We start from the raw sequence: 20,284 nt of genomic DNA, 5'->3' as shown, positions 1-20,284 counted from the left end.
AATGCAAAACTGCCTGACACCCAGATGTAATTTTTTTATTCTAGGTAATAACAGATTATTCTAACAAGACTTCAGAAAAGAAAAATATAATTGAACAAGATATTCGGGGGGGGGGGCAACAGAAACAAACATTTCATTAAAAAAATAGTCACTGAATGTTTTTTCTTAGAAGAGACAAGATAGCAAGGCTTATGTAAACCAAAGCTCCAAGGCTCAAACATGGCAGGTCTAGTTTAAAAGCAAAAAACACCCCTCGCAACACTGCTTTATGACAGAGCTATAAGTACTGGTGTTCCACAATATCCCTTTGCAATTCCTCTGTCTTCTTCAGTCAGAGCGAGGATTATGACTAATGACCTTCTACAGGCCAAAAAAGGGACAGAACTTTAAATCTACAGTGGTTTCCAGACACATTATCCATAGTGTGTGTTTCCATGACACATGACTCCCACCATAAGGGCAGTGCCACCCCAGCCCTGGGGACACCCTGAGGCCTCCCTCAGTTATTGACAGGATTCTTACAAGTGGGACCTGCTCTCTGACTGCTGGCAAAGGCAATTGCTTCCTTTGGAAACACCATCAAAAGGCCAGGAGAATTAGATGCACCATAAGAACAGAGTGCTACATCCAAGACTCCTAAGATATTAAAAAGCAAAACAAAACACCTGTATACACAGGAGCTGAAGTATTAAAATTGCCAAGAAAATCTGGTTTGCAAAACAGTCTTTTATTGTATCCGTGCCACACATACTAGTGAAAAATAACACTCCTAAAAAAGGAAAAGAAAAAGAATGCTACCTTTCCACATTTCTTTTAAATAAAACTTCAAGTACTCTTACATTAGTACAAAAAAAAATTCTGATCTATCTGCCCCAACAGGCCACCACAACACACAGTAGATAAAACACAGTGGTTACAAATGTCTTATTCTGTGGCAAGGCAAATGGAGGGAAATGTTTCTATGAAAAAATACTGTGTGCGTAGGAAATTGTCACAATTTTCTTCCACGTGGATACAAATGATTATACTTGAATTTGAGGCCGTGGTGGCTTGAAATTATATAACAAAATAGAAAAATGGAAAACTAATATCCCCTACACCCTGTTTTAAAGGCAGGCACTACCAAGATTAAGGAGACTCCACAGTGTTGGTAGAGGATAATTACTGTACAAGCCATAGAGCTATAATTACCTTAAGACTAAAATAAAATGCTACCATCCTCCTAAGGCATAAACAATAATGTCTGCAAACAATATGTACACATCATACATATTTAAAACAAGACTTAATATAAACAATAATGAACAGTATATACATGTCTCAATTTTTCTTCACTGTCTTGAAATACAATTTAACTACTCAAGTGATGCAGCAACATATATATAAATGTACTTGTAACTCTACAGTAAAGTTTAATTTTTAGTGCTTTCACAGCACATCAGTGTAAACAGTTTTACTTGGCTTTGTTTTATATTTTAAAACATTCCTTGTTGTATTTTCAACATTTAAAGCAATTTTCTAATTCTTCCTTTTCACAGAAAACGAAGATTCTGAATGCTGTATAATCATAAATAATTCATAAAATTAAATACATTCACTAAAAAATAAACTACAAAGTAAAAAAATGAAAAATAGATATTTATTGAAAGGGAAAAGAGAACCATTTCCCCAAGTAGAGCTCTGGTGGTTGAATATTCAGTGCGTTTTGATAAATTGCTATTGCACTATAACACCCCTTCCTTTGAAATTCTTTGGGTGTGCTTCCCTGTTCTACCTAAATTAGTTTTGTTAAAACACACAAACCAATAACCAAGGGGCCATGGTTGCTGTAGGAGTGAAGCCTTTAAAACTACTATCACAATTCTGTGATATTTTAAGGAGAAAACCCAGTCATTAGTTACACATGTGCCTTGCACTTTCATGTAAATACAGTTCACACTGCTGGTCTCATCAGTCCTCATTTGATGGAGAAAAAAAAAAAGGAAAAAAAAAAGAAAAGAAAAGAGTTCTGGTAGCTTCAGCTCACTTTGAAAACCTCTGTCCATTTTTTTTCAAAATATTTCCTCATGTTGTGGCCAGCCCTGCCTATGTCAGAATCGTCTTCATTGAAAGTTTCACAGTTGTCAAAAACAAGCCTGACATCAAGTGAAAATGCTTCAAGATTCGGGTACCTGGAAGAAGAAAAAGGTGAATGATTTTTGGAACATGGAGAATCAGAGGGGAAAAACACTTCAACTACACGAAAAAGAACTTTCTTAACATCAGTGAATATTCAATGAATGTTTGACATGTTAATTATACATTTAGTTTTTAAATTCTGATTTAAATATTTACAGGAAAATGAGCATCAGTGCAAGGAAATACTCTCTCATCGCTGTATTTGTTATTGTCCTCAAAAGCTTTGTAAGGTAGAATTTCATGCCTGTACTGGAAAACAAACTTGTTTAAAAACTCATTCCCCCTTCCCTTCAATAGCTTTCTCATTAAAATGCTATGGCTGTTGCCATTTATGTATCTATTCTTGGGCTCAGGGTCCTTTCAAAGGAAGTGTTGAGTAGAGCTGCATTTACTTAAAAGAGGAACAAATGGGCACAAAAGAAGGCTGCCCAGATAATCATGAACATTGGCTTTGCTATTCTTTTTATTACCTGAAACATACACAGCCCAAAGAGTGCTCCAATATTCACAGAAATTATTAAAAAAAAAAAAAAAGAATAAAAGTTACAAGTCTATCAACACCAATGAGCACGTATAGAGCATTTAAATCTCATATTCAAGGGAGAAAAGGCCTGAAGAGGTTAGAAAGCCCCTTGTGCTATTCCAGGAAACTTGCTCCATGTGGAGCTGACAGACACCCAAGAGGCTCAGTCTTCACAGATGACAAAACGTGCCTTGGTGCTGGGCAGCCCTAGAGCACAGGGTTATGACAAGGAGGGAAGGGGGACAGAGCAATATACTGTCTTGCTCTTTTTTACAAGTTGTGCTGTCTAGTTCTAGGACTATAAAATGATTAACCACCATTACTGGAGTGTTGCCACAACAGAGCTGCCAAGTCACTCCACACCCACATCATTTACCGGGACTCCACTCTTAAAGCCCACACAGATGGTTCTCTCTGACATGTAATAACACTAAGATGTCTCCATGAAAAAAGATGAGGAATAAATTTTTTTCCTGTTGATTGTTTTGGTGCATTAGACCCAGCAGTTTTACTGTTTTTCAGCCAGTTTGACAGATTCTCCTACCTAACATGGTATTTCACTTGGTTATGGCAAAGGTAAAAGCATATAATGAAGAATTTTATTGTAACTGTAGAAGTAATCACAGATGTGTCAGAGCAGGCAGATCAATACAGTTTAGCTAATTTTAAAAAAATGTATTTTAATATTATTTTTAAAATGTATAGTAAAATTTACAGTAGGTTTACTTACTGTCCACTACTTAGCTTGTCTCTAATGGTGGAAAAGTCCATAGGTTTTTTAATAACTTTCTTATAACCAGGAACAAGTTTCAAGTTTACAGGAAGTAAGAAAGGCCAGGCATCTTCATGGGTTTCCAATTCTGAGAGAATCATGCTGAATAAAATAAGGTTAAAACCAGTATTTTTAAGCTGTTCATACATTTACAGAGGTTTTCCACTGTTCTATAAATTCATCATGCACTGCCAAACTATTCACTTTATAAAAGGAAAGCACTTTATTCTCTGTCCTGTGCAAGGCTGAGAACAATGTATATAAAGACAGACATCTAAACTGAGTCATTAAAATAACATTTAAGTTCTCTCCAGCCAACCTACATAAGATGAAATTCTAATGAGCAACATTCCAAAAGAAAAACACGGCTCTGCAAGTCTGATCCTCAATGTAACCATTCACAAACCAGTAAAACAGGTGCTAACACTGACTGTCCAAAACTGTGACAAGGCTAAACTAACACTGCTTTTGGCTGACCAGCAATGGTACCACAGAAGATGATTCTTGTGTCCTCCTCCACAAAGCAAAGACCTTTGGACACAGCGGATAATCACAGTGGATAATTGTCCTGGCTACACATGGCAAAGGTGTCAGTACCACTGCTACTGAGGTTCACACGTCCCACTCTTGGAAGAAGCATGATGGCATTATGTGTATTTATGTCTATATAAATATGACAAAGAATAGTGTTCTTGTTCCCCAGAACAGGGATAAAAAGAATCAGGTATTGCTTCTTTCAACAAGACTTACCCCTAAGTTTAGAATTTGACACTTTACCTACATACAGCCAGGTCCTTGGAGTCATCTCTCTTAGGTTTCTTAACAGCAGTGCAATTTTCTTGCTTTAACTGGCTTACAGAAACATTTTCATCCATTTTTCTTTTTTTAGGGTCTGTTTTTCCTTTTTTTAAGGAGGCGCTTGTAGTTGCAGAGTCTTCATCCTCTGTTTCTCCTGCTAATTTCCTGCTTCTCTTTTGTTCATTACTTTTTTTCCCTTTGATTTGAAGTTTTTTTATCTTTAGAGTTTGACCACTTGCCTACAATAGAGAGAACTGAAATAAGTAATAACCAAGAAATTACAGGAACTTCTGTTATCATCTGACAGACAGCAGCAACGGTCAGAAGCAAAAGCATCAAAACAAATGAAATATTTAATATTAGAGATTATTCACTTTTTGCTCGTCTCTGAAGGCAAATAAGGCTGAGAAATTCCTGTTACTAGTGATTTAGGTTCTCAACTTGTGACAATACAAAAGCCCCTGATGTTCAGCTTAGTAAAACAGTACCTCCTAACAAACATGCTGGCAGCACTTTGGACGAACACGTGTCTATTCCTAAAAGACTGACATAAACACAGAAAAATTAAAAAAATATATTTACCAAGGGTTTTCCTCTGATTTTTCTTTTAACACAGAATCTAAGACATTGGTCTGTCAACAATGATGAAATTTGCAAGATAAATACTGAGTAAGTTCTAAAAGTCAAATTAAAAACTACGCTATTGAATCAAGCATGAAAATTCTGTACTTATTTACATTAAAACCACCACAGTTTAGAACAAATAAAACTGTGCCCTTTACTGCCACTGAAATCCAAGTTATATAAAACTTAGTCTCATCATTTCATGGCAGCCCCACATACAACACACAGACCACTATTCCTATTGATAAAGGCACCTGTAACTGTCCCATGTATAAACAGGTCACTCAGCCCAGGTCCCTTCCCGCTGCCAGGGAGCGTTACCTTCGCTATGCAGGCAGGGCAGAACCAGTCGCCATCCGGGATGGTGCTGATCTTGGGTCTGTGGCAGTAGGTGTGACAGCCTTTATCACAGCCATCACACAGGAGCAGCAGTTCCTCGTTATCTCCCTTTCGACAAATTTGGCAGTACTGTAATTCATGAAAAATGGTTTTAATTCCATTTTTAAACTTTGAAACACAGGAATGGTACCAAAATTACCCAAACACAAAAATTCACTCTCAAAATTCCTTTCATTTTACCCCAATTGGAATCTACTAATGATCACAGCTGAAAAAGAATATATGCCGTATGTGAAGAACTAATCTAAAGGCTACATTTGGGAACATGTTGGAAAAGCAATTCATTACAAGACAGGTGTCCTACAGCACACAGACTTATGACCACTTTTTGTAATTCATTAATGTTCTGTGAGAAGTAAAGGTATCTTATACCTATCAAAACCCCCAGCCCACACATATGATCTCAGAACTCTTCATTTATGCCCACACTGCATATGTAAGTTGCTACTTAATAAAGAAGATTTATATTTTACAAGAGTATTTCCAAATAATTATTAGTAAGGATCTCATCCAAAGGCTGCCGTGAACAAATTCAGTAAGGCAAAACAAATGATCCCAGCACTTCGTAAAATTCACAATAATTCAAGAATATAGGATTGTCAATTTTTTTACATACTCTGTGTGATTTTGATAGTCCCCTATATCTAGACATTTGTTTCAGGAACTTGAAAGAACTCCAAATGTTTTCACCAAATACTTATGCTGACTGTGTAATTAAATGCAGAGAACATTCCAATCAAATTGGGAATGATAGTTTTCTTTCTGGATAATAAATTACTACACCTTGAAACATTCAAATGCCTTTTCAGGTGCTCCTACCAAATTCATATGCTTTCTGCAAAAAAGATACAACTCTAAACTTATATAAACTAAAGGATACAGCCTTACATTAAGCCTTACATTACAGTTTTTGTTTAAATCATCCTTTAATTGTCCAGGTGTAATTAGAATCTGTATAGGACTGGCAGAAATTACAAAAATAGGAAAAAGACCACAAATAGAAAAATCACTTCTGGCACACACTGTACAGCACTGGCCACACTTGACCACATCATAATCACTATTACTGTAGTAATAGTTTTGTTTTCAGAACTTTGAGGCTGAGTGGACCATGCAAATTTTGACACGTGCCCTCTCTCTGCATGCTTTTCCTGTGTATGTAGTTACCACAGACTGACATGCTAAGTGTACCAGGAAACAGGTATTTCAGCCTGTTTGCTCCCACACTTGCCCAGTTTGTATGTTCCAGTGTGAGAACTGAGCGTGCAAAGGAGCCACACACTGGGAGCAGTCCTTAACTGGGGTATGTGATATTGAACTTCCATGAAGTTTGTGTCATGGATGAGATCAGAAACAATCCATCAGAGTACCTTCCATCAGATGGAGGCAGAAATGACTCTCTTTTACCCTGATGTCACCATCAGAGAATAATTACCATCTTAAAGTAACCGGTTACAGGGGCTTTTTATTTTAGCAAGCTCAGGATGCTGAATTTGGCAAGCAAGGGACAATCTTTTCCTTTTGGCTTAGTCATCTATGCACAGTGTGCAGTTAGACTGTGTGAGGTTTCACATGAAGTAATAACAAACACGTTATTCCCCATGGCAACTTAAAATGTCCAAAGTGGGAAAATATGATGCAGCGAAAGCAGTTTAGATACTTACAACTTTCATGATAGATTTTTCCCATGCTATTGATTTCTGTAACTGCTGAATGCACAGAGCTACCTGTGCAGCACTGCGTGCTTCTGACAAGGCCCTTCTCCACACCCTCAGCCCTGGAGCAATATCCTCTTCAGTTCTGCATTGAGATACAGAGGAATTATGTAGGTCACGTGCGTGTTTGCTTATTTGAAATGTGGAACAATCATTATCACACTGAAAGCCAAGCAATGACAAAACGTACACAGCCAATAAGTATAAGGTTTAAGCAACTAAATTTCATGTAGTGCACAGACTGTGGCTACGTGCCTCAAAGCTTAGTCACAACCAGTTAAATATAAGATAACTTCGCAAGATTATCAACAAACGTAACAAAAAAAATCTTTACAAAGCACCATGCAGAATAACATGATCCATACGGATCACAGACATACAAGAAAGTACATAGATAACAGGCAATAAGAAAATAGGCTCCAATCAGCAAAGAAGCACAATAATTTTTCAAGTTAATCTCAATAACCTACCCGTCACCATCACCACTAATGGATGGTGCAGGAGCAGGGACAGTAACTGTGCCCACATTATCCAGTTTGATCTGAATGGTGGTACTTAAGGGGCTCTTCAGATACCTTCTCTCTATGTTCCGCTCCAAGTCAGCCAGCCTGGTTACAGCTATATCTAGAGGGTTGTCACTCCTCCGCTCTACAGAGCTGGCACTGCCTTCTCCGCCTCCAGCACAATCCCCATCGTGCTTCTTGTGCAATCTAGTAATTGACTTATGGTCACGATATACCAAGTCGTCTCTCTCTGATGCAGGTTCAGGACACAGCCAACCCTGTGTCAATAGAAAGGTTTGTGCATTTATTGGATGCCGTTAACTCAGTGTGTAAACAGAGGAACTGTTCTATGGAATCAAACTAAGTAACTGAAGCGCTGTTTCCAGTAGATCTTGGTTACTTGTAATCCATCTGTAGAGACAGTTTCCAAAATATCCAGAGAACTAAAATAATTAATCAAAAAAATACAAGCATTACCAGACTTTCTGAAGGGACCTTTACACAACATTCTTACCCCCTTGTGAAGTATCCTGTTCTATCCACGGAAACACCAGATCAGGTCTACCTGTCCAGCAGGCAGAGTATTACGATGTGCTTGTAGGCTTCTCTGAAAGCATTAACAGCAACAGCCACGCAAACCAGGCAAAACTGGGACAAACCCCCGAGAGTTAAGCACTCCATGTGCAATACAAGCTGTGCATTTGCAGGAGGTTAACAAAACGTGCAGGGAACTGCACTGCAGGACAACACTCTCCAGGAAATGCCATTCTGATCATCTTCAGTTGAAAACTGAACGGCAATAAAATGTTTCAAACACCAATTTCCATGATACTGCTGCAGTGTTCGTTTTATTTGCAGACAATTAGGATGGAGTGAGAAGGCACTTACCACCAGCAAAAGGACTGTTACCTGCTTTAAATTCTTACCGCTTATTTTAAAGAGACATTTTACTAAAAGTTGGTTTTACCTTAACTTGTAAACTAGCTGATGCAACTCTCCTCTCTAGATCTTCCACCTGCTGAAGAATAGCAAGATCCATCTCCATTGCTTGTTCTTCTACCGACCAGTTTTCCACAACTTCCCGAGTTACCTGGTTGTCTTCATTTTCATTGGTATCAATAATTGCAACTGTATTTGAGAATCACATTTTTATTATTTTAATTAGCATTATAACTTCTCTGGTAAATCCAAGCTGATTTACCCATCACTCAAGTAAAATGCTGAAGAATTGTTGTAAAAGTGTACTATTCTTAAAATACCTAGTATGGACAACAAATTCTGTACGCTTTCAAACTTGCAATTTAAAGGCCAGAGGGAAGGAAAGGCAAGGTTGAGCTGGAGTGTTACAGAGATGGAAAGAGCTTTAGAGCCAGCATTTATGCCACTAGAGCAATTTATATGCAATGGCATTTCTCCAATCCAAGGCTGGTGAAAATTCAACTACACAAAAGGAGACTTTCACCTTTTTTCTCCAGCCACTACACTCTGTTCTAAAAACAGAGTTTTTTTAGAACTCTGTTCTAAAAACAAAGAGCTCTAAGCAGTTGTCTGATGCCCCAACACCATGTGTAATATAAATATCAGCTACATACCATCCTTGTTTTTGATGCAGGCCAGAGTGATATAATCCATGTGTTTCTGAATTTGCTTTTGTAAGGCCTTTTCTCTTATTCCCCTGAGATGCAGCACTTTAAGCAAAGATTTTAGGTCCTCTGGATCAGTAATCCTCCACCACCCATACTGCATTTCTAAATCAAGATAAGCATATAAACACTTTGCAGGCATTTTTTTATGTGATCACACACAATCAGATTAGAAAATCAATAGGAAAATTATTAAAAAGAAAATAAATTTCAACATCATAGTGGCAGTGTAGAAATAATCCTTCACATAGTTCCATTTCATTTTTGTATTACACTTACCTTCTGGTATAGGCTTTGGGTGAGGATAATCTACTGGCTTGGCTACTTCAGCTGCTGTAGGAGGGGCAGAAGCTATTTTTTCAGTTTGTACTGCTGGTGATTCACTTTTACTTGCAGGAACACTAGATGCCAAGAATGAGTTCCCATTCACTTCTGACGATCCCAACCCTGATCCAAGAGCAGGCAAAGGCGATGGAAATGGGACATTTGAAGTAAGAACGCTTGTAGGCCATCCACAAAACTGAAGTCCCATTATAGGCAGTCCAGTCTTCATCTGCTACAGAGCACAAATACCATTATTACTGAATTATGATTAGGATGCTATTTGTCAAACAATAATCAAAACGTAAAGGAGGTATTTACTCAGTACTTCGATTAGTTTCAGAAAAACTAACGTAACACTGGCATGTAAATGCTTTTTATTAGGGCCCTGTTAATGCTAACAAAATACCAGCTTTTAAAGGTAGGGTGTGGTGTGTCACACTTCTGAAAACTTATTTTTATTTACTTGCTTTTCATTTAATACCAGTGGCTAAAAACCTAAAAGACAAATCAGATCACCGAAATACATGTACAAAATGTCATACATTGACTAACCTAATTGTACACATCTTAATCTAACATTACAGAACTTCTGTAGTTAGTTATTAACATTTAGAAACAGAAGAAAAAAATAGAGAAATGAAGATATAATGATTGCATTACTGTGAAATTATTTGTCTAAACAGAAATCCTGCTCAAATAAGCACTGCAAGTTCAAAAACTATTCCAAAGTGAGTTTGTTTACCTGCAGTGGTGACAGTGCAAAAGGACTTAATCCCATGGGACTCTGTGCAGAAGTGGAGCCCAGGAGAGGCGATGGCACGGGCGATGGGGACTTGGATGGTGGCTGTGACTGAGGGGTCAGTGGGGCTGCAGTGGCTGCCGTGTCCACGTGGGTCACCGAGGTGTCATCGCAGGGCACCCGTGGTAAGAGGCTGAACCACTGCCTGCTCTTCTCAGTCAGAGTCTTCAGCAACTGATCATTTGGAATCAGTGCAGAACTGTAAAACTTCCCTGTCCCACTTGCATTAGGACTGAAAAGATTAGCAGAGTCAGACTTCTCCATGGAGCTCTGTGACACACTGGGCTGCAGACTGCACAGACTGGGTTTGGAGTTGCTTGGGTAAGATAATGTACAGCCATTTGCTGCACTGCCATTAGGTTTTGGGGACATAATGTCAGATTCAGGTGGCATTTTTGCTACTTCTAACAGTTTGCTTAATTTTGAAAATGAGCCAGGTTTTTGTAAAAACAAATTAGTGCTGTCCTTTTCTTTCAGATCTTCCTTTTGCTCACAGTGAGTTGCAGCTAAACAATGTAATTTTTCTTCTGTTTCAAATTCTTCTTTGATATGCATACTTTCTTCCTTTTTTAACTTCTCTTTTTCTTTAGCAATTTCTTCTAGACCTAAAATTGTACAAGAAACAGATTAAATAGATAACTAATTAAATAACTTCAATCATCACAGTTAAATAAATTATTTCACTTTTGGCTCAACACATGCTAGATCCTAATGTCTTTGTTGTTGTCACTGTTGTTAATGAAATCACTTCTCCCTTCACAGAAGGAAACAAGTTTCCAGGCATACAGATTTAAACCCTGCTAAACACCTGGAGGAAAAATAACCCCAGTGTAGCTAATGTACTACAGGATTCACCCATCTTAAGCAGTTTGCCAGGACCAAGTCTTTGAAAGGGACAATTTTTTGCCAGCTTTCTTTCTGCAAGACTCTGTGTGCTTTATCAAAAAGCTCCTCTATTATCAAGAGGTACAGTGTCTGCAGCCTTAAGCTTATTTTTGCAATAAAGATAATTCATTAAACTCACAGCCAACTATGAAGCGCAGAACCAAAATTGTTGTTGGGAAATCAAATATTCCCAAATACTAAAACACAGTAATAAATATTTTACCTCTTTCAATAAAAATCATTAACATTTTGACTCTGAAATAATGTCAGCATTCTCTCTTTCAAGAGCCACCCAACATGACAACTGGAACTCTGCATACAGTTAAGCAGATAGTTTAACATCTAAGCAATTTAAAGTACAACAAGCAGAAGCTGATTCCAAAACCAAGTTTCTTCAAACACAGGAGGTACAAAAGATCTGAAGATCTACCTTTTATGGAAAGAAAAACATTTTTCTTTGCACTCCTAGTCTTTCTTAACCACTTCTCTTCTACCCTTACACTGACTGCCAACTTATACAAGTCTTTAGAAGTCCAAAATGTGATGGAAAACTGTCAGCAAAACTCCAGCATTCCAACTTATTAATTTATGTTCATCAGATACTGCAGTCGCAAATAGACAAACGTCCTGCTTATGGTTCGTGACCAGCACATCCACATTTCACTGCGAGAAAATGATTTTCCCATTTTTGCAGACATCTTTTATATCTTCAATCACACAAGCATCTGTGTATTCGCAGAAAATCTAACAACTGAAGATGAAAACAATTTTCTGCATTCTATAGTCATCCTACTTTTCACACGTAGAGTTCACTGCCATAGGGGAATATGAAATAGTTCAGAAAGAGTCATAAAACACCACAAGCAGGTAAATATGAAAAAGCAAAATATGTAGAAGTATAAAAACTGAAAACTTCCAAAATAACAATCCTCATTTTGAAATCATCAGAAAGAGACATCAGAGACAACCACATGAGCCTGCTGAGCACCTGGTTGAGGGTGAAGACCTTGCTGGACAAAAGCGGCACCTCTGAGATGGGCAGCATGTCTTGGGCTGGTGTACCTTTGTGTGCCATCACTCCTTTACAGCTCTTACCTTCACCACTTTCCATGCCTTCCACAAAAATTCCCCCACACTGGGGCAGAATCCAGTACCGGCGCCTGTAACGGTCCTGACCAAACATCATCGAACGCAAACAGTGCGAGGCTTCAAATAACTTCTTTCTGTACTGGCTTTGTTGCTGTTTTAAAAAAAAGAAAGCATAATAATTCAATGGAGGGGGGAATCTCATTGTAACAGAAAACATCTCCTGGCTACCAGACTGGACAGAAGTTCAAGGGTCACACAAAGAGGCTCTCCCAGAGACCCGGAGCAGTGTCTATGTGTTACCTGATACTCTACTCACAACTGCTGCCTTTATGACTTTATTACAGAGCTCCCTTTAAAAAATCAATTAAATCACCTCCTTGTTCAGCCTAAAAACACATTGTGATGGTAGATCCTGTCTTTTTATCCCTGACTCTCAAAAAGCAATGGATCAAAGATTTCGCTGCACAAGAACAGCTGAGATTCTATCAAACACACAGCATCAGCAAATGGCGAACAGAGCCCTGAAGATACCTGATAGTGCAGCTCCTGATGGGAAACTAATGAGATATTTTAACTGTGCAGGAAAGAATGAGAACAACAAGGCACAGAAATAAATTCTTCAAACAACACAGTTCTCTGAGGGGGGCCAGCAAGAACTTCAGTTTGTTTATTCAATTCTTGCTCTACTAAATTGGCACTGCTGGAAGTCAGGTGGAATTCTGGACAGCTAATTTATTGCGATTTGAAGCATGAGAGAAACCAAAATACAAAGTCTTAAATGACAAATTTTCTAATACAAAAAATAAAAACAGGTGCCATGAGTACCCCTGTCTAAAGCATTGTATTGTTCTCATTTACACTTCTCTTCCTATTCCACTGCTGCCTCTTTCAAAATGTCAAGCCCGAGCAGCTCTGCCGGGCTTGGAGCTGCAGAAATCAGCCAGGGAAAGGAAGGCAGGAGAACCACAAGCCATCGTGTAACAGAAGCACTGCTTCTCGTACACAAAATTTGTCATTGCAAGGATCAATAGACAGACGTGAATCAATTAGGTCTGGATAAAAATAACATTACTTTTTATTCTCAGAAATGCAAATATATTAACAACTATTATTATTAACTGTCTTTTGAGTGACATCCACTTACTGCCACCAGACTAAACTTGCAATTCTGGTGTCTGAACAGTATCATTCTTATTTTCACAAAACAAAAGCTGATCCTTATTTCAATTTATATTCATTTGGAGCATTGAAAATTATGGTAAACATTTTAACTTATGACATCTAGTGATCAAATTTGTAGTATAACAAAGACAAATGATCTCTCACCTTTGTCAGTTTTTCAATCTGCTTCTCTAGTTCTTCAACACTTGCTGTCTGGTCCCCATCATCCTATAATCACCAAATATACTGTCACACCAAATTTATTTCATAATACAATCATACTACCATGTCTTACCATTATTACAGTAAAAAGATGTAACAGAAAATGAGAGGCAAATACTAAGGAAAAAATAAAGTTCAAATTGTGTGCTTGTTTAATGTATTTGACTAGGAACAACATAACTGAAAAAATGATACACCTTTAATGTTTTCAAAACATCCCAGATGCATAGGAAGGAGAAGGCTTGTGGCCAAATGTTTGCTGAAAACATTCTTTTACTGGAAGAAATAATTCGGTTTGTGCATGAACACTTAACACTACACAATTTAATCTTAATTTCTATGAAGTTTTTTTGATATTCAAATAATTTAAAGGGGGTTTCATGTATAAAGTAATGGATCTCTTAAAGTCTTATTTAGAAGTCTTTGGTAAGTCCACATTTGCATTTTATTTCAATGTCTACGTGAAACTGTAGAGCCACTTTAAATTACAACTGCTATGAAAGTTACAGCACCAACCCTGCTGATTTTTGAAGAGGAATGCACCCATGATTTAGTCTATGGTTGCCTTCTTGACAGTTTAAAAATGGGAGTCTTTTCCATAAAGAGTTTTAATTCAGTTCAAGAAAGTCTTTCTTGATAATAGTAAGTTTCCAAAAGAATACAATTAAAATCATCCACACCCTAAGATACAGGCCTTGTATTTCTTGGTTCTGTAAAAGTGTACCAGAATGAAGCCTCCTGAAATACCACACAGCACACAAATGCAGTGAAACTTCTGCTAGATCAGAAAATTAATTTCTCTACAGAGTTACACGAATTTTGCCTATGAAATGCCCAGTGCACCAAAACAGGAGATTGTACAAGAGGGAAAAAGATTAAGGGAGGGATTTGAGATCAGAAACCTAAATATGACTTATTTTTAATTCTGAATTATTTGTAAGAACTTTGTGCTATTCCTCTAAGGTATTCTCTTAAATTCACACACATTCTAGTACTTGAAATAAATCCAGAATAACAGCACAAAGGGCTGTTCCTACTCTAGAAATTAGTTGGGTTTCTAATAAAGGGCATTTGCAAAGATGTGAGTTCAGTATGTTGGATACATGCATTGTTCAAGCTCTCAAAAATTTACTTTGAACCTTGCACAAATGGATTGTTTTCAGGGAAACAGTGCAACACCCTGAGCACTAAAATGTAGTAATTGATATTGCCTGTGTCTTGTATCAGGTTCCATCCAGGGGAAGCCTGTGCACTTCTATTAAAAATCAGCTCAACAAGCTAAAAACGTTTCAGTGATCCTTCCTGTATTGCATCTGATACCGAACAGCAAAATTTATCATCCTGTGATCAAATACAGCCAGCAGTGACTACCCTGGATTTTTGAAAAAAATATGCACCAAGGTCACAGTCAGGCTTTATAATAGAGAATGTTAAATGTAACTTTACACTTCTATTTATTAGTTAACAAAATAATTTAAACTAATAAAAATTTAAAAGCATTGAAGGTAAGTTATTCTTCCCTCCTTTTTATTGCAACATTTTGGGGAAGCAGTGTCATATTACAGAGAAAAAAAAGGAAAACAAGTTTTAATTTATCGGTAGATTTGATTTCACTTAAAATCCCCCACCTCATCCTCACAAACATCCGCCTTCTTTCCTTTTTTCTCATCTTTGTCCTCTTCATCCTCATCCTCCTCATCTGCCTGGTCCTCGCTGTCCTCCTCGTCATCGTCATCATCATCACTGTCTCCCTTCCGGCGGCGCTTGCGGTCGGGCTGGGGGGGCTCCAGGGAATGCGGTTCCTCGCCCCCCTCGCCACCCCCCGCCGCCTCTCGCTTGCCCGTCTTCTTGGCATGGATGATCCTGAGCCTGGCAACACAGCAAGGGGGGAACTATGGGCTGTGTCCAGAGCGGAAACATACCTGTCCCTGTGCGACTGAGAGGAAGTCACACATTCCAGACTGACATCAGAGCTTCTGTTCTAATATGAGATTATATTTTCTCAATATTTATTGTCATTAGTCAACAAGAAAAACTGAGGTTATAAAACCCCTTAAGACTCTTAATTCTGTTCTGAAAGGACTTTGTTTCTCCCAGGTGAATTTACTGTGTAACTGTTTAGAGGAAATGAAACACAGGAGGGATTTTGAGAAGTCAGAAAAGATGATTAGAAAAAAGAACAATTTCAACTTATCTTTTATTTAATGCATCTAAGGATACGACGATAAAATACCTGTGTCTGAGGAAGGAGGGAAAGGCAAAAGTCCTCAGCTGGAAGTGTGACATTATTTAAATTTGCATGGAAACAGCAAGGTTAGTTTAATTTTATTTTTATTTTACCACCCCCCTCCCCCAATTTTTATAAATTTCTATTATTACTTTAGTCCTTTGGCTGATGTTTTTATTCTAGGATATGTACTTTTTTTCCCCTGGAAATCTTAGCTTTCTCAACTAATTAGCAGATTACTCAAACTGTCATTTTTCCTTTTATGAAAGAAAAGGGAAACTTACATACCAGTAATTATGGTTGTAGTAGACCTTCTTCTTCTACAAAACCCCTATAAGACAAGATTCCACACAGCAAAAATTACAGTTCCACCTCTCAGGGAGCTATCAGGCAAACATGCTGAACCACAGGAGGTATAAATAGCCAGGCCAAACCAGTCACTTATAACGCAGACCAAAACTGTAACTGACTAAGAAGAGATTCATAAACATGTAGAAAAGACAAAGATTTTGTAAGAGATGACTGGAAGAAGGTAGGATGGGAAAAGTAGGACGGTAACGACAAACACAATTACCAGGCCGTAATTTTTCCTTGTCGTACTCCTCTCTCTTCCCATCCTACAGAACAATATTCCATACAGCAAGTGGCTACAGGCACGATGAGTGCAGTGCAAGCACTGGCTCCGGGACACTCTGACAAAGGGATCAGCCCTGGAAAATGCTGCTGGACAGAGCCAGGACCCAACAGCACAGCCTGGGACGAAGGTGCCGAGGTTCGACTGGGAGCAGCGCTTTTTAGAAAAAAGACTGTTAGGCAAGAAATCATCAAGGGGAAGTGAAAACTGCTGGGCTTCTTTCTTTTGGAGTGGTTTTGATGGTGGTTTGGGTTTTATGCAGTGGTTAATCCACTGGAGAATTTAGAAAGTTTCATACTGCTATTTTTCCAAAACAAATGGATGTTTTCTATTTCAGCAATTCAAAATACTTTTTGATAAAAAAAAATTCTCAAGCCTCTCAGTGAACTTGGAAGCAAGTTACATTTTCAGGTTTTGTGCAAAAAGCCTTAGTGTCACTGAGTATCGATCCTACCCACGCTCTGAATTACATTTTTTAGAAAAAAACTTTCCCTATTATAAGGATAACTTCAAGCCACTGAATCCTCTTCACATGGACTAGAAACTCCTGCCTACGCACAGGAGTTCACTATCACAGTCACTAGTCAATGAGTGGATTGACTGCTGCGTGACTGGATGATTTCACAGACAATTTAGACTAAGATAATCTTGAAGACAATTCAGTAATAAAACTGGCAAGTGGAAGTTCAGTGACCAGCAAACACCTCTTTCATATATCTAAAAGAAATGAGAAGAAGCAAAAAAGGTTACTTTTGCTGACAGCAAAAATGGAGATGTACGGCTGTCAGGCACTAAAGGAAGCTTTGCCCAACATTGCAAATTATCAAGATGGAAGTGAACCAAAGACGCTCCCTTTTGACAGCACCACAGGTGTAAGAAGGCAGCAGTCTGCATCCAGAGTAGCACAGAGGCAGAAACCAATGACAGCATGACTTTAAAAATGTTCGGGTATTTCAAGAAGCAGCAGAATTTTCCTGCTGCTACCTACACATATGGCTCACTAAGAGAAGAAAACCTTCACTCCCAAAACTGTCTCGTCTTTCCCATTTTCAGGTATGGACCAAAACCACACCTGCAGCTGCTGAGAGAACCATAAAGTCTACTGGACTATAAAGAGTGGATGGTCCATCAAAGAACCAGATGTATGACTGAAGCCTGCTCTAATCTCATCTATAATGGTTACTAGATCATATAAGGAAAATTCATCTTCTGACTTAATTTTCATGCCTTCCTCATAATTTCTGCACATCAACTTCATAATTACAACATGCTTCACCTTGAGTCTCAAAAAATGGAAGTTTCACAAATCAGCATCAGCACCTCCTACCCAAACTCAGGGTGTTATTTTTCCCCTTTGTGACTGCTTTTCGTATGCCATCATCATTTACAGTTGAGATGGCTTCATTCAACAGAACTTAACTTACACAGAGCATGCCATAATACTGGTGTGTTAAAAAGAACACTACTGCAGTGAAAAATTTGTTCTGCAGTACTCCAAGTCCTGTAAAAAACAACCAGATACCATGTGATTCTTCAAGTGGCTATATTTCAATTTTTTTTCGTTTTATACTGATCAAACTACAAAAGAGATGCCAAAGAGAAGACATGTAATGGAAAGGAGATACTGAGACTGATTATCTAGTTAAAAAAAATCACTGAATCATCTCAGGTGAGGCAGCCTTCTGACCACAGCTGTCATATAGAAAGTACAGAGAAAGATGAATTGATTGTATGAGACAGGTGCCTTTACAAAAATGGTGATTACTATCAAGATTCACATCTAAATGTAGTAGAGAAGGAATTAGATGCAATCTGTCATTGACCATCAGCTAAGCAGAAACTGTCCAGGCAGCTCAGAATTCAATTTCCAACCATACTTATCAAGATCCTAGAGGGAAGGAGAGGAGGGACCGGCAGCAAGGGGGACAAAAGGAGCATCCCTTAAAATAAAATACAATTCCTTTATCCAACTTGGGATTTTAATGTTCCTTTTTTGTATCTCACAAGGCACAGGCTTCTGTGTTGTATTTTTGCCCCCCCTTCCCAGTTGAGAAGCTTATCTGATTGCAAGTGAGAACACAGACACAAAAACATCACTCAGTGAAAATATGATCCAGGCAGAATCTTTTCTCATCCCACTTGGATACACCTCCAACCAGCCTGGACACAGTGCTGTGATCCCCCACAGCAAACACTAGCAAGCCAGGCTGAGCTCAAATCAACCCATTCCTCAGCATCCATTATCCATCCACTCCACATTTCCCACACGATGGGATGTACTTAGGGGCTCCTAAAGGTCTGTGGGCAGGTGAAAAGAGGCCACATTTGCTGATCACACCGCGAGTGGTCAAGAAACCAGGTATTCCCATACAAAACTGTTTGGGACTGGGATGCTTACAAATTAGACTGAGATGTGAATGGATGGGGAAGGTAGCGTGTAAGAATGAAGTCTGGAAGCAGAAAAAAAGACGGAAAAGAAGACTGAAATGTACAGATTTCTTTTCAGAGAAGCCCCAGAACAGCTGTAAGAGTTTACAAAAAACACCAATTCACATAATAAAGAAGAGAACATCAAAGGCAGCTCTTCTAAAAACCTTCTTGGAGTTCCTCAGAAAAACAGTGGAAAATCCAAAAATTTTGAACCAAAGATGAGAGAGATGAATCAAGCCCAGTGAATTCAAAGCAGAAGAGCAACATTTCCAAGCTCTCCTGCGATACTTACGCTCAAAAATAGGGTCAGCAGTACTGGAAGCTGAAATCCACACGGGAGGGGAGAACACAAGAAATGGAGAAACGATTGTAGCAAGGAAGAGGGGCTTGGGACTTCAGGGTATTATGCCCACTATTTGAAAGGGAAGAAATGAGAGATTGTAAGGAAAAGGGAAAATCCTACATCTACAAGTACTTACAGTTTGATGGAGGGAGAGAAAGGCTAAGCAGGCCGTAAGAAGACAAGGACAGGGAAGGGTCCCATTCCACTAATGGTAAGTTGACTACATCAGAACTTCAAAACACTTTTTAAACTATATCCCATAGAGGGGACACAGATGAAGAAAGGAAAAAGGTATTTGGATTATCCTAAAAGATAAAATACGTTAACCCTGTGCAGACTGGCATCTGCACTATTAGTAGAGCACTTCTTTTTATTGGTCTAATTTTTTCCTCTACCTCCCTCTTGTCCTTCTTCTTTACTTCTTTCCTTCTTCCTTCTGAGATACATTAAAGGGAAAAAAGGGAGACATAAGATTAGAAACAAAAGTACCTAAAGCAGGGACTAAGAAAGGATTTACTGTTCCTAGCAAGAGGTAAAGATGGCAAAGAAAAAAAAAAAAGTAGAGTCTGGCTATGCATTTTTACCCCCTGTGATTCATTAACTTTATGCCGTCCAGCTTCCTGGGAGTCGGAGCCGTGTGCTTGCTGTATGGAATTTTGTCTTGTAGGATGGGAGAACAGTGAATATGAAACTGACAACCCTTCAAAAGTTCCAATTTTACCTTAAATAAAAATATATCAAATAGCTCAAAGTTTGCAGTCTACATCTGATCCCTAGCTATAGGGAGCAACACAACAATGACAGATGGGAAACACTAAGAAAACATGAATTAGCAAAACTTAATTGGCAATTGTTGTAGGAAAATCATGTCATCTAAAACGCTTTTCAGAATGAACAGTAGGAATTATGGTAGGTCCAAATAAACTTTGAAAATGTCAATAGCAATTTTATAGTTCCTTTAATATTCCAATTAAAAACTTTTTACTTTCCTCCAAAAAATTCAAAATGGACTTGA

At 38.3% G+C, this 20,284-nt stretch overlaps 1 protein-coding gene across 13 annotated transcripts in view; it reads right to left on the bottom strand.

The window, feature by feature from the left end:
• Positions 1-706: 706 nt before the first annotated feature.
• The window catches only part of BAZ2B (bromodomain adjacent to zinc finger domain 2B), an 86,264-nt gene continuing 66,686 nt past the window's right edge, over positions 707-20,284 (bottom strand). For 7 of the 13 annotated variants that reach the window (XM_027907501.1, XM_027907504.1, XM_027907506.1 and 4 more), the window contains 13 exons: positions 15,264-15,504; positions 13,579-13,641; positions 12,259-12,403; positions 10,222-10,883; positions 9,435-9,711; positions 9,105-9,260; positions 8,480-8,640; positions 7,480-7,790; positions 6,959-7,094; positions 5,217-5,363; positions 4,251-4,510; positions 3,432-3,575; positions 707-2,171 (listed from right to left, as the gene is read on the bottom strand). In XM_027907501.1, the coding sequence (XP_027763302.1) occupies positions 2,018-2,171; positions 3,432-3,575; positions 4,251-4,510; positions 5,217-5,363; positions 6,959-7,094; positions 7,480-7,790; positions 8,480-8,640; positions 9,105-9,260; positions 9,435-9,711; positions 10,222-10,883; positions 12,259-12,403; positions 13,579-13,641; positions 15,264-15,504 (2,857 nt within the window). In that variant the 3' untranslated portion in view covers positions 707-2,017. The remainder of the gene's footprint in view (positions 2,172-3,431; positions 3,576-4,250; positions 4,511-5,216; positions 5,364-6,958; positions 7,095-7,479; positions 7,791-8,479; positions 8,641-9,104; positions 9,261-9,434; positions 9,712-10,221; positions 10,884-12,258; positions 12,404-13,578; positions 13,642-15,263; positions 15,505-20,284) is intronic. The other 6 variants (XM_027907510.1, XM_027907511.1, XM_027907512.1 and 3 more) reach the window with 3 other exon arrangements.

The sequence above is a fragment of the Empidonax traillii genome, unplaced genomic scaffold (assembly GCF_003031625.1).
Source record: "Empidonax traillii isolate 1590-97213 ecotype Southwest subspecies unplaced genomic scaffold, ASM303162v1 scaffold1487:size278866, whole genome shotgun sequence".
Taxonomy (NCBI): Eukaryota; Metazoa; Chordata; class Aves; order Passeriformes; family Tyrannidae; genus Empidonax; species Empidonax traillii.
The sequence above is the reverse complement of the archived record's forward strand: the minus strand, read 5'-3'. Positions and strand labels throughout refer to the sequence as shown.